Source organism: Cyprinus carpio, chromosome B1 (genome assembly GCF_018340385.1).
Source record: "Cyprinus carpio isolate SPL01 chromosome B1, ASM1834038v1, whole genome shotgun sequence".
Lineage (NCBI taxonomy): Eukaryota > Metazoa > Chordata > Actinopteri > Cypriniformes > Cyprinidae > Cyprinus > Cyprinus carpio.
The window spans coordinates 38,092,339-38,109,806 of NC_056597.1; the positions used below are offsets into that span (position 1 = coordinate 38,092,339).

General features: G+C 38.7%; 1 protein-coding gene across 4 annotated transcripts; it reads right to left on the reverse strand.

Moving 5' to 3' along the window:
• Nucleotides 1–3,251: 3,251 nt before the first annotated feature.
• Nucleotides 3,252–5,231, reverse strand: LOC109080529 (whey acidic protein-like). 4 transcript variants are annotated; one of them, XM_042717626.1, is made up of 6 exons: nt 5,042–5,231; nt 4,569–4,706; nt 4,328–4,463; nt 4,099–4,239; nt 3,611–3,755; nt 3,258–3,386 (listed from the first exon to the last, which is right to left on the reverse strand). In XM_042717626.1, exons 2-6 carry the CDS (start codon nt 4,602–4,604, stop codon nt 3,335–3,337), a joined length of 510 nt encoding a protein of 169 aa, XP_042573560.1. In that variant the 5' UTR covers nt 4,605–4,706; nt 5,042–5,231; the 3' UTR covers nt 3,258–3,334. The 4 variants fall into 4 exon arrangements, with proteins under 4 accessions (XP_042573558.1, XP_042573560.1, XP_042573557.1 ...); XM_042717625.1 differs by having other exon boundaries at nt 3,264–3,386; nt 4,328–4,466; nt 5,042–5,230; XM_042717624.1 differs by lacking the exon at nt 4,328–4,463 and having other exon boundaries at nt 3,252–3,319.
• Nucleotides 5,232–17,468: the final 12,237 nt, after the last annotated feature.

The following is a 17,468-nucleotide window of genomic DNA, read 5'->3' on the forward strand; positions in this document are numbered from 1 at the left end:
ATGTGGTATCAAGTTTTGCAGAATTAGTTCGAGACATCATGGGCGTACTATTTTTTTTTTTTTTTTTTTTTTTTTTTTTTTTTTTTTTTTTTTTTTTTTTGATGCGAATGTAAGGGGGATGGAGGTTGGAAAGAGACGATAGGAAATTGATCCTTCAATGACTTCACCAGGACAAGGACTTGATGCTTGAGGTAATGTGATATCAAGATGCACCTGCTTTCACTTGTGGATGATCACAGATGCAGACCAAGCCAGCTATGTGTGTTTGTCAGATATTTCAGCAGGAAGGGGAGCCACTCCACTCTGTCACACTAGAGGAGAGGACATCTATGAAGCTATCATGCAGATGCTTAATGAACGGTGAATTGTATGTCAAGCTATATGTGGTCCCATCACTACTGATGGTGCTCCAGCCATGATAGGGAAGAAGAAGGGAGCTGTGTCAGAGCGTCTGAAAGAGGCAGCACTCCGACCTGCTGACATACCACTGTATAATACACCAGTCCGTAGCTGTGTGCTAGCCTTGGAAAAGAATATTCAGGGGGAGGGTGGTGGGGGGACGTCATGGAAACTATTATGAAGCTGTGAACTACCTGAGAGCATCCTCTGGCCCTTCAGGCACCGTCTTCTGCGGGCATTCCTGACTGAATGGTGAGAATTTATTTGACTTTTTACTTCTGATGTTTTTTGTGTGGGTGTGTGGGTCAATAGGGGTTTATTAAAATTGTTGATCACACACCGCACACACACACACACACAGCACTACACCACACACACACACGAGAGAGAGAGAGAACTGAGACTTGCCAAATAAAAAAAAATATTTGGCTTCAGAGCAAAAGCATTTACATCTTTACCAATTTTCGCATCAGATGTGTAACTAAGGCATAATTAATGCAGGAAATGCTGAAAATCTGCCCCCACTGACTGATGATAAGTCACCCTTATTTCAGCGGGAAATGGTTTTTTATTTAATAATTTTTAATTGTGAATAAAATGTAATTATATGTGCCATTTGGAACTATTAAAGGTTGTCATCAAAATCTACTTACAACAGACTAACCATTTACATTTACAGCATTTACAAAGGGTTTGTGTTTCACTTTATGAATATTTATGCAACACGACAAAGGTAATGTAGTTCATTTATTTGTATATTTTTTTTTTCTTTCTCTATCAGGTAAATGCTGCTTATGACGACTTACTCCTCCATACCAACGTTAGGTAGGCTGAGTAAGGGAAGAGTCTTGGAAATTGTTTTGGGCCATCAGTAAAGATTTTGAGATGTTTTTGGGGTCCCAGCAGAAGAGTGTCAAAAAAAGCCAGCATTACTTTGGATTTTTCTGAGGGATAATGACACCATGGAGGTTGTGGCCCCTTTTAGTGGACATAACATCTCATCTAAATGAACTAAATCTGAGCTCCAGGGCCAAGGCAACACAGTGTGTGATCTGATGTGGCAGGGCAGTACGCTCCTTTGAAAGGCGGCTGGAGATCTTTAAGAGTGACATCACAGGTGCCACATATCCACTTCCAACTCTTCTCCAGCAGAACTAATGGCAATCACCATCATCACCCATCTTTCCTTTTTGGAGAAGCTAGCTGAAAATTTCAGGATGCGCTTTGGAGGGCTTCAATGTAGGCAGACAAGTGCTGCTCTGCATTCCATCTCCATTCCTAGTCAAGAATGTTGAGGAGTTTTTTTCAAAAGAAATCAAGAGCATCTTCCCGTGGGCAAGCATGGCATCTCTGCAGACTGAACTCATTGACTTGCAGGAAAAATGTGGCTTTGCAGGAAGTGGACTGTGACACTGTTACCTTTTGGACTAAAATGGTCACAGCTGAAAATTTCCCCAATCTACAGAAAGTAGGCCATTTGTGTGTTCTTACCATGTTTGGGTCAACCTATCGGTGTGAGTCTGCCATTCTCAGCAATGAATGCTGTTAAGAACTCACATCGCAGCAGCTTGACTTAATGAACATTTAGGCCAGTGTCTCCGTCTAGCAACCACACCTTTTGTGCCACGGTTCGGCAGCTGAGGGGAGACCAGACAATGCCATTTCTCACATTAGACTGCTCTGTATTTTGAACCATGTTACTTTTGTGGTGTTTTGTTAAGAAAAGTCCAGACACTTAAATGAATTGTTTTGTTCATGTATTTTGAATGCAAAAGGCACCTTATTTTTTTATAAAATGAATGTTGATTTGTTATACATTTATTAAAAACAAGTTTTGTAATTACCAATAGTTCCGGACCTTTGTCATTGATGAAAATTCAGATTTGGACCTTTGATAATGCAGACTTTGAGAACCCCTGTCCTATAGGCTATGTTAACTTTTTTCTACATTTATTATCTCAAACAAACAGCACATGTACATCTGCAAAATATCTTTTAAAGATTGCTGGATCTAGAACATCTGACAAACATTTTAAGACATTTAGTTTTGGATGTTTTCAATTATCATCCAACTTAGTCTTCAATGTCTCAATTCAGTGGATTCTGGGATCTGGAAGTTCAATTCCAGTTTTTGAGGGACAGTTAATTATGTACACAGACAATATTGTAATTTATACAACTAAAACTGAATGGGTGCATGATTTAAAAATACTAAAATATTTGCAGTTTTCAGATTGGATTACTTCATTAAAAAAAAATGAATCATAATAAAAAGCAGCTCTTGACCATTAACTATAGTTTTTCTGGTCTTAACGTTTTCCTCAAAACAATAAATGTAACGTTCTGGACGTGATAATGACCTTGTTTGGTATAAAAAAAAAAAAAAAAAAAAAAAAAAAAAAAAAAAGTGTAGCAAAAAAAAAAAAAAAAAAAAAAAAAGTGTAGCAAAAAAGAAAATATAATTTTTTTATTTTGTTGTGCAACTGCATGAAAAAAGTTTTTTTTTTTTTTTTGTAGTGTACATAACAGCCTATATGTATATAATATAGGCTATAGTTAATGTAATATCTACAATATATCTATATTTTCCCCCTTGGAATACAGCTCCCCACGAGTGCCCACCCAGGATATCTGGCAGCCTACCCTTCTACAGCAGTCAAGAACCAGCCCTTGCTCACATATAACGAATCACAAAATTGTTAGTACAAGCAGACTCTGTTGTTTTTTGGCAGCCTACCTTTCTAAATTGTTAGTGAAAGAAGACTCTGTAGGGAAATTTAGATTGAGATTTTTTTGATGTGTGATTTAAGAAGTGAGTACAGGAATTTGTTGTGGGTTTTAATTTGATGAATTTTTTAAGATGGTTAAACTGGCATGTTATCTGCATGCATGTCAACAGGTGGTTGGGCAAGACTTCTGTCTGGAAGGACATTAATCATGGAAGAGTTTTCAGCAAACATTTGGTTTGAGATATAGACCAGGCTTCACTGCACAGAATCAGTCCTTTCATTTAGAGGCACTCAAACATTACAAAACACTCAACACAAACTTTACTTTTTTTGATTTTTGAGTTCGATGTACTATTAATTTTTATTTTGAAAAGCCATGCCATTAAAATGGGGCAATGGGCCAAATTCAGTTACTTTGACATTTCAAATGATAAAATACTCAGTGTGTGTGTTGGGGACCCAAGCATCAACAGAACAAATACCTTAAGATGCAGGTGTACATAGACGTCCTCCACAGATAGAGCTGCAGCCTTCTCATTTCTCGACAGTCAAAGTCACTGACACACAACTCCTCACACACGATCCCTCTTAATCCAGCCAAAGTCATTGGACACATTCCTGGCTTTTCTGTTACACAAACACAAGGGAAACCAGATCACAGAAGAACTGTTAAACGTATTGCACCCTTATACATTGTATTATGGTACTGACTACCTGTATAATTTTATTTGGAGGTATACAGTTTTGTACGTGAGGACGTTACGTTTTACGTCACATTCACACAGTGAATTGATGTTATGTTCAAGTGAAGCTTGTTGAATAAATGCTGCTGAAGAGAAGCACTGAGCAACGTTTCGTTTTTCTCTGCACGAGAGTGAAGGTGAATGACGCACTCGGACGCTCAAACTCCAATCACTGTAATGGGGGGAAAAAAAAAAAAAATTCTGACCAATGCATCAGCATAGCATACCTTTAGGTAGAGCCGTACACTGATGTCCACATCCATTGCTGCAGCATTTCTCATCATTCGGACAGTCACCATCATGAGAACACCGCTCAGCACAAACACCTTTCATTCTGGGAGTTGTTCTTGGACACACTCCTGGCTTTTCTGTTACACACACACCTCATCACTAAACTCCTCGCTGCATTTGGGAGAAAAAAAAAAAAACCTGACCCACACATTGCCATATTAATACCTTTATATGGAAGCATACACTGGCGTCCACATCCATTGCTGCAGCATGTCGATTGTTTTGGGACAGCTACTGTCACCAGAACACATCTCAGCACACACTCCTGCTCCAACAGGTTTTGGACACGATCCTGGCTTTTCTGCTACACAAACACATGATAGAGAAACCAGATCACTGAATGCCTCGCTGCATATGAAAAAGGTAAAAGCTCATTTAATTCACACTATTATAACAATATAAATACCTGTGTGTGGAGGCATACACTGATGTCCACATCCATTGCTGCAGCATTTCTGGTTGTTTGGACAGTTACTGTCACAGGAACAGAATTCAGCACACACTCCTATTTTGAGGTTTTTGCTTGGACACATTCCAGGCTTTTCTGTTACACAAACCCATGACAGGGGGGAGTAGGGGAGTGATGGCATAAATAACCTGACAGCTAAATGAATTGATTTCATTTACTGTAAAAAACATACATAACATAATATTGTAGCTATATAACAACATTAATGCATCTTGGTCATTGTTCTTCTTCCATTACAAGAAATATATACAAAATAACTTAATCTTAATGGCTTATTTAAACTACAACACAAATGTTAACTTTCACTGCTAGTGTACATTAATACATTCTGATATGTGCCTAAAGTCCATTTTTATAAGATCTTATTTACATATTTTTTCGCACTGTGTGATGAAGTAAAAAGATCTCACTTGTGCTCACTCTCGCTGCTCCTTCAGCGTCTCTTGTGTTCCAGAACACAGAGAGACAAAGTAAAGCAGAAATCAACGAGCAGCACACTCGAGCTGTCATCTTCTCAACCTGCGATCTCACGATACACTCTGCTGAAAAATGTGCTGATTTAGTGGGTCAGAATGCTTTAAAGGAACTGTTTTTGAAAATGCGTTTTTTAAGGATACAAAGAGGCCTGGCGTAACTCTGATTAAACTCACCTGAAGGAGCGTGATCTTGAAGACCCTGATTAGGTTCAGGTGTGTTTGATTAGGGATGGAGACAATTGAGACACAGCAAAACACAGTCACTTGTCGCCATCTCCTGGAGTAGCCTAGTTATGTAACCTGCACAAACTGACACAGAAAATAATAATAATAATAATAATAATAATAATAATAATAATAATAATAATAATAATAATAATAATAAAGCTCAATAAATGGGCAATGGTTTGTATATTTGAAAAAAGTCTAATACTTATAGGGGAGAGTGGGTACGATTTTTTACTAAAAACCACTTTTTACTATTGTGGTCCTCAAGATAATGGAAGTACAATGAAAGTATCTATCTTATCCTAATGAAAGTATTCCTATCATTTTAAATGGTCAGAATGTATCTGTGACAAAGGGTTCTAAAATATTCCTATCATTTTAAATGGTCAGAATGTATCTCAGTTTGCCCCAGGTTTGGGGTAAGTTGACCCGAGTTGAGTCAGTGGGTAAGATGCACCATCTGGATGTAAAATGACCATCTGACGGAATCTGATTCAAAACCCATATTGAAAATAAATAATAATTTAAAAACTCATTTAATAATTCCTTTTACAGACACACCATATTTATTTTCTTAAAGTTAACTTTATCAACATAAAAACCAACCAAATGAAGTTTAAATTTCAATATTTAATAGTTTGCATCTCTGAAACAATATGTTGAACTTCAAAGTTGTAGCCTTCCTAAAAACAGACTAAACAGAGTACAGGTGGAAAGATATTTTTTTATTCTTTTATTTGTTTTCATAGCAATATCTGGCAACACTGCCAGAACTTTAACTGATAGTAATCAAAAGAGCCCACAGACATGTTATTGCTGACAGGAAAGCACTAAAAAAAAAAAAAAAAAAAAACATATTATCTGTCAGAAGCTTTATCAACACTATCAAAATAGTAGAATATAACACTAGTGCAGAGATCTGTAGAACAAGTATGTTACGTCTTTGTTATTTTATATTGTAGTTACATTTTCACAAACATTCATAAGGGCACTAGACAAAGTTATTGTCTATGAAAACTATAACAGTAATAAGCCTATGTATTGCTGAATGAATAATAAACAACTGATAAAATAATATACCCCAACCTAAAGTAATGATGCAATGTGATATCATTTAACAATGCTCATTCCTCTAAAACTGAGAAAACATATTTCACAAACATATACATATCTGTCTCTTTTAAAGTGTTTAGTGTTTATAATGAGTGGGTTATTATAGCACCCAGACCACACTACTTTTTAAACCCTGGCTACAGCCTTCCATTCCCCCAATGTGTTTCTCCTTTTCAGTCTGGCAGAAATGATAGGTGGTTCCAAAATACATGACAGTAAAAGTATACAGATGCCAAGATGCAGGGAGTGGCTCAACTTACCCCCCTCTCCCCTAACTTCAATTAAAGATGAGACAGAAGCTGGTTCAGAGAGTGAGGGAGAGCCCACTCTTATCAAAACATCTACAATAAAGTCAATTATTACAGAGTTTGCTATCTTCTCTTTTAATTGTATATTTGAACAACTGGACAATTTGTATTAACAAGCACCCACCCTCCTTGAGCCCCCTTTTTTGGTTTGGGCCATTTGAACTAATGGTGTATTTGTATTAACAAGCACCCACCCTCCAATTTCTTCTTGTGCTGAACACAAAAGATGATATTTTGAAGAATGTGGGTAACCAAACAGTAGCTGGTCCACACTGACTTGACAGTGGGAAAAAATATGAAAGTCCCTGTGGACCAGCAACTGTTTAGTTTCCCACATTCTTCAAAATATCTTTTATGTTCAACAGAAGAAAGAAACTCATTCAGGTTTAAAACAACTTGAGAGTGAGTAAATGATGGTCTAAAAATAAAACAACAGAACAGAACTGACAGACAGACGACAATTTTCATTTCTGGGATGACCTATTGCTTTAATAAATAGAGACAAAAAAAAAAAAAAAAAAAAAACAGAAAAATCACTCACTGCTCATGACTGATGAACTTTAATAAATTTTAATAATACATTGATGTATATTGTGTATATAGCTTTTTATTTAATGTTACTGCTTAATACTGTACAATTTAAATAAAAGGGTTTTAAAAACACAAAACACTGTACAAATTAATCAACTCTAATAAACATTGTTTGAAGATTGCATTTACCAGACTACATTACTTTTTCAAATACAGTGCCATTAAAATCTGTCAAAAAAGCAGCTTATCATTAGAATGTCCTACATTTTCAAGTCTCTTTTCCTGAGTTTATTATCCCAGATAGCACTTGTATATCTGCGAAATGTCATGCTTGATCTTTAGATGTTCATTTAACATACATTGTTCTGCATGTTCAGCTATCACCCAACTTGGCCTTCAATGTATCTGTAAGTTTCAAAGGATTCTGGGATCCTGGAAGTTCAATTCTCATTTTTGAAGGACAGTTAATAATGTAGACAGACAATAATACTTCCTCAAGATGGCTTCTCTCTCTCCGTCAGAACAGTGTTTTTGTGTTTTTTGTCTTGTGAGTCTAAGTGTTTTTGTAAGTCTTCATCGTGTCTACCTGTCTTTTAAACATGCATACAGCATACAGCTGCTCGATGTCGGCAGAACCACTTTTTTAGAGTTTAACTTCACAGACGCCGAAGAACTGTGGGATCTCGGTTTACTCTGTCTACTCCGGAGGCCTTCACCATCACCAATACCCCATACTCTCAGGGGTCTGCTGCATCTCGCCCACAGCAAAGGCGCCACAAGCGGTGTGAGAGGAAGCAGAAGAGGGCTAACAGCTAACCCACACAAGCCAGCTATCCCCACCATCATACTGGCTAACGTATGCTCTTTGGACAATAAACTGGACTACATCCGATTACTACTCTCAGCTCAGACAACTGTAAGAGACGGTTGTGTTTTTTGTGTTCATGTAAACATGGATCAGCAACAGCGTTCCAGACTGCGCTACTCAGCTCAATCAGCTGACATGCTATCAAGCGGACAGAGTCCTCGTTGCGAGAGGTTAAATTGCTTTGTGTTTACATCAGTGATGCATGGTGCCACGATGCTGTTGTGGTCTGCAAACACTGCTCTCCCCTAGTGGAGTTTATGATTATTACGTGCTGAGGGAATATTCAACCATACTGCTCGTTGCTGTTTACATTCCTCCCAGCTCCAACATCAACAACAGGAGTGAGGCACTGAATGAACTGTACCAGGACATCAGTGAACAGCAGCAGACAGCTCACCCTGATGCTTTTCTCATCTTAGCTGGGGATTTCAACCTCGCAGACTTAAAGAGTGTGTTTCCAAAAAAAAACAACACATTAACTTTCCAACACAAGGTAAAAACATTTTTGATTTTGTTTACACCACCCAGAAAGGAGCTTACAAGGCCCTTCCCCTCCCCCACCTCGGTGCCTCAGTCATGCTAATGCCTGGTTCGGCTCATTAAAGTCACCAAATCAGTTCACAAATAGATACAAGTGTGGCCAGGAGGGTCATCAGAGGCTCTTCAAGACTGTTTTGACACCACTGACTGGAATATGTTTAAGCAGGCTGCCACATACAATAACACCACAGACCTCCAAGAGTACTCAGAGACTGTCACTGCCTACATCACCAAGTGTATTGATGATGTAACAGTCACAAAGATCATCACTGTCCGGGCCAACCAGAAGCTGTGGATGACAGGGAAGTTCTACAGACTCCTGGAGACATGGCATGCTGCCTTCAGAGCTGGAGATAAGGTGGGCCTGAGAACAGCCAGGGCCAAACTATCCCACGGCATCCAGGAGGATAGCCCATCGTTTCAGTGACAGCAGAGACACTCAAAGACTGTGGCAGGGGATTCAGACCATTACGGACTACAAGCCCCCTCCGTGGACCTGTGACAGCAACATCTCTCTGCATCCAGGGCCTGAACGCCTTCTTCACTCTCTTTGAGGCACAAAACAGCATCACGGGCACAGTAGAGTCCACTTCCTCCCGGTAATCATGTGATGATGTGACCCCAGACAGTGTGAGGAGATCCCTCAGCAGGATCAATGTACACAAAGCTCCGGGTCCTGACAACATTCCTGGGCGTCTAGAGACTAAGAGACTGTGCAGTGGAAACTCACATTTTTCAACATCTCGCGTAGTCAGGCTGTTTGTTCCCACATGCTTCAAAGCTACCACCATCATTCCAGTCCAGAAGATAGCGTCTCCATCCTGCTTCAATGACTACCGTCCGGTTGCACTTATCCCTATTCTCATTAAGTGCTTTGAACAGCTAGTCATGAACCATATCAAGTCTGCCCCCACTGGACCCCTTCCAGTTTGCATATCTGTCTACCGCCCGACCGATGATGCCATTGCCACTACCCTCCACTCAGCACTCAAACATCTAAAGAAAAAAGACTCACATATCAGAATGCTGTTCATTGACTTCAGTTCAGCATTCAACAAAATCTCTCAACAGCTCATTCACAAACTGGTCCAGCTGGGGCTCAACACTTTGCTGTGCAACTGGCTGTTAGACTTTCTGACTGCTAGACCCTCAGGCAGTACGGGTCAGCAGCAACACATTCAGCACCATCATCATATACCGAACACTGGGGCTCCCCCAAGGATGTGTGCTGAGCCCCACAACTGCACACTGTCACAAAAAACAACTCCAACCTCTTTTTTAAGTTTGCGGATGACACGACTGTGGTGGTCGTCATTAACAACAGATATGAGACAAACTACAGGAGCGAGGTGAGCCGCTTGGCCGGGTGGTGCAGTGACAACAATCTCTCTCTGAATGTGGAGAAGACAAAGGAGATTGTTGTTGACTTCAGGAGAGTGCACACTCAATATGCTCCTCTGAACATCAATGGTGCAACTGTGGAGAGAGTGAGCAGCACCAAGTTCCTGAGTGTGCACATCACAGAGGACCTCTCCTAGACCAACAACCACCACAGCAACTGGCCAAGAAAGCACAGCAGCGTCTCTACTTCCTCCGCAAACTGAGAAGAGCCAGAACCCTGGCCCCATCATGTGCACCCTCTACAGAGGTACCATCGAGAGCATCCTGACTAGCTGCATCACTGTGTGTTGTGGCGCCTGCAACGTGTCCTGCCGGAAGACTCTTCAACGCATAGTGAAAAGCAGCTGAGAAGATCGTTGGTGTCTCTCTCCCCTCCCTCCAGGACATTTATGGAACCCGTCTCACCCGTAAAAGCCCTCTGCATTGAAGGTGATCCCACACACCCATCACAACAGCTTCTTCAGTCTGCTGCCATCAGGGAGGAGACTGCGCCTTGCCCCCCTCCCCTCTTTTTTCCCATGCCACCACTGAACTCTGAACCTCAGTCCCAAGCTCCCACTAACACACTGGGACCTGCACCAGACACTTTGTGCAGCATTGGTCTGCTCACTACCTAATTCAACTACCTCTTCTGTCAGTTTAAATAAAGAACTGCTCTCTGAGATTTTTGACACTTTAATCAGACTGAATAAGCTCTTTTCCACTAGTCATTATATCTGCACTGTTTACGTCACTGGTTTGCACTCTATCTGCAATGTGACTTTGTGCTGCTGCTTACTTATATTTCTTTTTACATGACCTATTTGTATATTTGTATAGTTGTACTTTAAATTTTATTTTCTATATTTAAGGTTCTGCTGTTAGTGTTATCTGTATGCACCAAGGGCCAGAGAGTAACGCAATTTCAATTCTCTCTGTATGCATGTCTTGTACATGTGGAAGAATTGACAATAAAGCAGACTTGACTTGATACTACACTCATGTTTGGGGTAAATAAGGTTTTCACCCTTTTAATTTATTAGGCATTATAATGATACAGATATAATTACTGCTCAAATATAACAAAAAATCATGAAATAATTTTTACTACAAGCAGAATAAATGATCCCGGCTGATTTAATCTTGTCACAGTGTAAACACTAACGCAGTTTGTTCACCAGTTTAAGGTTTTTCTCCAGTGTGAATTGTCTGGTGCTGCTCTCAGTTGATGATCTGAACTAAAGGTCTTCTCACACTTAAAGCACGCATGAATCTTCAAACCGCTGTGTCGTTTCTGGTGTAATTTTAAATCTTCCAGCCATATAAAGCTCTTTCCACACAAAGTACACAGGTGAGGCTTCTCCTCTGAATGAATTTTTAGGTGCTTCTTCAAGTATGATGCCCTAGCAAATTGTTTACCGCACTGATCACAGTTATATCCTCTTTTTTCTGAATGAGACTGCTGATGTACTTTAAGACCGTACGCTTGTGTAAAACTCCTCCCACACTGATCACATGTGTATGGTTTTTCTCCAGTGTGGATCCTCTCATGTGCTTTTAGATGTCCTGATTGACTAAATCTCTTGTCACAATGTGAACACTCGTAAGGTTTTTCTCCAGTGTGGATTCTCTGATGCAGTTTCAGTACGGCAAGAGTAACAAAAGCCTTCCCACAATCAAAAGCACACATGATCCTTCTCACGCTGTGTGTTTTCTGGTGGTAATTTTTAAGAGCTTCTGCTTGTCTAAAACTCTTTCCACATTCGTCACATGGGTATACGGTTTCTCTCCAGAATGATTTTTTCATGTGATACGTAACACCTTGCTTGGACTAAGAAACTTTTCCACACTGAGGGCAGCTGAAAGATTTTTGCCTCTTGTTTTGCTGTGAGCAACTCAAAGATTCATCTTCAGTTTTGACCTTGATGTTTCTCCTCTTGCTTCCTTCAGTTTTCTTTGCTCTCCTCACTCCTCTTCCTTCAAGCCTAAAATTAAAATTAATATTCAAAGTTCATTTTCATTTCAAATTAAATCATAAAATCATGAGAGAATGAGAAAAGAAAAGAACATTTTGCTACAGTTGCTATACAAAATGATGATTATCTGTGTTTCAGACCAATAGGGGGCATGGCTAGTGTGTGGCCAGGCTCAGTCACATTTTCTACAGTAAACTCCAGGGGTCTCATATATAAACACGGCCGTATACACACAAAATGGGGCATAATATATGCGTAGGCAATTTTCCCACGCACATATCGTGATTTATAAAAAAAAAAACTTGGAGTAAATATGTACGCACCATACAGACATTACAAACCATGCGTACAAACTCTTTTTCATGGAGTGAGAAAAGTAATGAAGTAAACAATGATTTTAAACTCTGTTTTCATGTCGATATACACATTTACATTAAATATTCCACTCGCATTAAAGGGGAGATTAACACTGAAAATTACATAATTTTACAAACAACATGATTACAGAAATTTCATTAACAATAAACATAATTTTTCCTGTGACATGTTATTTTTTAATGACAGCGAGGAGTGCTATAGGTGCACAATATTAATCTTGAAACTAAACTACAGATTACATGTTATGATAAATATTTTAGCGAGAACAATAATTTAGAGGCTGACACTTACAGTGATATTATGGCGGACACTGCTGGATTACTGTACAACTACAGCTGCACGGAGGTGTTAATGGTGGGTAAAACTCATCTCTACAACATTATGAAAAATTCCACTATAGTTTTGAAGGACATAACTAGGAGAAAACGATAAGATTCCTTTTTACCAATACTTTGTCAGTGACGCGCCAACCAAATCAGGACAATACACTGCAATAAATATGGGCTTTAGTAACAGTTTTTCACTAAAATAGCTAAAAATATGTTTATCTTATCAGAAAAACTGCATACATTTTAATATGAAATAATTTAAATCTATTTGGCCAGTGTAAAAGAATGAGTTCTTCTAAAATATATCTGAGAACTACTTTTGTTTTTTATGGATATTTTCATATATTTTATTCTAAACATAGAAAGGCTACTATAATTCCTGTCTGCCATTGTGTTAAATGGTGTCACGGGTGCGTGTGAAAGAATATGCAGATGAGGTTATGCATAGTAAAAACAAGGCATTGTAAGCTCCATTATTGGTGATTTTCGGGGGAGGAGTCAGGGTGGACATGCACGTATGCACACCCAATCGTCCAATGACTGGGATTTATAAAGAGATTTGTTTGCCGCAAGGTCTGGCGTGCGCATGCTATTATAAATCTGAAAACTTTTGTGCTGTACGCAAAATCTAAGCTTTTGTTCCTATGTACACTTTTATCTACTGGAGAGTTTTATAAATGAGACTCCAGGGCTTTCTCTGGGCCAACAGCCAGAGTGTTTTGGCCTATCAAATACCAAATCAGGCTGAAGAGGGTCAATGCTGCTGCTGATCATTTCATATCGCGATCAGCAAACATCAGGATTAGACATTTAAATTCACTTATCTGTAAATTATCTTTCCAGACACCAATAAGTGTTTTGAAATGACTTCTGTTTGTGATACGATGTGGATTATCATCACTTTAATAATCCAGAATTATGTTATGTTATATGCGATGCAAAAGGATATGGACACTAATCATTTCAAATCAAACAGCACCATTATTTTGTCACATATTTTATATGTCATGTGTTCTTTATACCAGACGAGCTGAAATTTCATATTTAACTTCTTAAACTCAGGATTTTGGTTCTGGAGCTTCACTGTGTCTCTGGTTAATATTATAACTCTATATCAGGACTTGGAGAGAGAGATGCTCAATTCACAACATCAATGGGGGGGGAATTATCAGAAATAAACACCAACCTATTGGGTTCTTCTGTATCTTCATGTTTTTTCACTCTGAAGGGGTCTGGATCACTTTTGATCTCACTGAATCTTCAATAAAACTCCATCTTTACCGATTTATGGTTCTTTTCCTGGTCCTCAGGAATGGCATGTCTTGAAGATGTAAATACTGACTGCTTTTAAAAAACTTATCTGTGATGCTTTCAAAACGATGAAAAATCTTTTTGTTTGAAAGAGCAGTTCTTAGCTGCGCCTCTTCGTTCTTCTTCTTGTGTCTTTTTGGCGGTCTGGGAAACCAACGTATAAAACCGCAATTTGCGTCACCTACTGGTCAGGAGGGAGATTAAAAAAGAGGATAAAAGTAATGATACTTCTATTTTCTTAATGTTAACTTAAACATGTAATAATTTCCCTCATATAATGTTGTTTTGTCTTTATTCGTTTTGCTAATATCACTTAGAATGATATAATTCTCCTCAGATCTAATTGTTTAGAAGCTGAAGTCTTCCTCTTTCATGTGCAATACATTTTAGGAATACTTTACTGGTTTCTGGGTGTCCTCATTTGTCACAATTACCCTACTTTGGTGTAAAAGTAAATTTCTCAGTCTCTGCTCTCATATCTTAGAAAATCTATCACCCCCAAAATTTCCTGGACTTGGTATAAACGTCTTTCTTTTATCCCCTTATCCACATCAATTTCCTTTTTTATTTCTATGTTACGTGTTAATAATCATCTTCATTTCTGCTTTACTTTTAAAACCTTCTTTTCATCTTATCTGATTGTTTCAATGCTGTCTTGGGAGTGAGTCTCAGGTAAACGGCAAATGCGTTTAGTAAATGAGGATTTAAAAAAAAAAAAAAAAAAAAAAAAAAAAAAAAACTGTACAAATTAATAAACTAACAAATCAACTAATAAACATTGTTTGGAGATTGCATTTAACAGACTACACATTACTTCTTCAAATACAGTACCATTATAATTTGTCAGAAAGAGTATCTTATTAAAATCTCCTATATTTAAGCTTTTTCTACATTTCTATCTCAAATAGCACATGTACATCTGCAAATATCTTTTTAAAAGATTGCTGGATCTAGAACATCTGACAAACATATTTTAAGATACATTTAGTTTTGGATGTTCAATTATCATCCAACTTAGTCTTCAATTATCAATTCAGTGGATTCTGGGATCTGGACAAGTTCAATTGCCAGTTTTTCGGGACAGTTAGGTACACAGACAATAATACTACAGACCCAGACATCTCATTCATTCTCAGTAATGTTTAGGGAAAAACTTGAATTTATTAGGCATTAAGTGTTACAACATGAAAACACCAAAAAGCAATTATGATAGGAATAACAAAAATCATGGAATTGTTAATACAGAGGCAGACTCCATAATGAAACAGGGATGAAAAAAAAAATCAAAAATAAAAATAAAAACACAACTACTACCTAACAACCACACACACACACACACACAGGAGAGAGACCTTTTAAAACATTTATTTGTGCGACAGCCAAAAAATGCCTCAAGTACAACATTGCGGGGATTGGGGGCAAATCAAGGACCCTTTTACAGTGGGATAAAACCTGGCATGTTATCTGCATGCATGTGCACAGGGTGATGTTGGGCAAGACTTCTGTTGGAAAGGACATTAATCATGGGAAGAGTATATCAGCACACATTTGGTTTGAGACACAGACCAGGCTTTTACTGCACAGAAATAAGTCCCTTCATTAAGAGGCATTCAAACATTACAAAACACTCATGCATGCAACACAAACTTTACTTTTAGATAGGTTGTATTCTAAGTAGGATTTAATCTGTTTTGGAAAGGCCATGCGATTACAGTTGGTGCAATGGGCAAAAATTTCAGAGTTATTTTGTCGATTTCAATGATAAAATAACTCAGTGTGTGTGTTGAGATACCCAAGCATCAACAGAACAAATACCTCAAGATGCAGGTGTTACATACGACGTCCTCAGCACATATAGAGCTGCAGCACTTCTCATTTCTCTAGGACAGGTCAAAGTCATTGACACATCACTTCTTCACACTACGTCTTCACCCTACATCTAATTCCAGCCGAAAGTCATTGGACACATTCCTGCTTTTTTCCATGTTACACAAACACAAGGGAAACCAGATCACAGACCAATGAACTGTAATAGAGGAAAAATCTTAACCAGTCGCAATCAGTATAGCATAGGAACCTTTAGGTAGAGTCCTTACAATACTGTATGTCCACAATCCATTGCTGTGCAGGTCAATTGCTCATCATTTTCAGGTCGCGCAGTCACCATCATGAGAACAACCGCTGCAGCGGCATCCACACCGTATTTTATTCATAGAGAGTACTGTCTCGTGGACACGCTCCTGGCTTTTTCTGTTACAACAAACAATGTGACAACCTCATCACGCAGACTCCCTCTCGTGACTCCTCGCTGCAAAGAAAAAAAACCCGACCCACACATTGCCATATTAATACCTTCTATATTGAAGAGCCATATGTGGAGACAGCTGATGTCCACATCCATTGCCTGGCAGCAGTTTCGTGGATCAGCCCTCGGACAGTTTTACTATCTAGGGCACAAACTCGACACACAGTCCTACTCCAAGGGTTTTGCTTGGAGCCACACTCCCTGGCTTTTCTATTATGCAAAACATGACAAAAAATCGTCACACCCTCGCTGCGACGTTGAAAATAAGTAAATAGACCCACAACTGATTAACGAGGGAAGGGGGGAACCACCCCGGTGACGATGGCTTTAAAAAAAAAAAAAAAAAAAAAACAGTTTTATTGATTACGATTAAGAAAGAGCCAAGCGCACGAGGTGTAAAGTATTACAATTGGGTCGGTCTAGAAATGGGGGCCACATTGAAACCAAATGCACCACGCCGTGAGCTCCATAGAAGGGTCAAATTAACATATGCCCTGCATTTGCAATACGGTTCAGAGGAAACAAATGTAAGAAGAAAAATAATAGAAAAATAAATAAAAAAACAAATTATGATGGAGAGTCAGGTTCAAACCATTGAAAAAAAAAAAAAATGATTGATGCTGATTTGGCCATCAGTCCTGTGTGTGCACTCAAAAAACCAGTCTCAACATCAACTCAACCTTAATAGCATATAAGACCCTCTAGATCGAGCCATACACTTGCGTCCACACTCCTCGAACATAGCAGCGCTATGGTTCTCGGTGTGATCATTTTCGGACCAGTCACGATCATGGAAACGTAATTCTCCCTCACAACACAAATTCCTAATCGGTTGTTTCTTGGGACACAGCTCCTGGCGTTTTCTGTTACCACAAACACATGATAAAGAAACTGAATGCCCCACTGCATAATAATAACAACAATAACAACAACAACAACACGAACAGTAATGGGAATATCTCAACAACCACTGATCTATAATATAGAACTCGTCCAAGTATTATAGAAACCAAAAAAGAGTGTCACAATCAACTCAAAAAAGGTTGCTGTGCTTACACACCTCGCTGGCTTATTAGCGGGTTACACAAACACAG

Bases quoted from the DNA above. Each gene is read 5' to 3' on its own strand.
- LOC109080529 (XM_042717623.1), bottom strand. From the start codon at position 5,141: ATGACAGCTCGAGTGTGCTGCTCGTTGATTTCTGCTTTACTTTGTCTC. The intron at 4,240-4,568 runs GTATTTATATTG...TGTGTGTAACAG, and splicing joins GTGTATGCCTCCACACACAG to AAAAGCCAGGAGTGTGTCCA. The intron at 3,387-3,610 runs GTATTTGTTCTG...GATTCTGTGCAG, and splicing joins ATGTACACCTGCATCTTAAG to TGAAGCCTGGTCTATATCTC.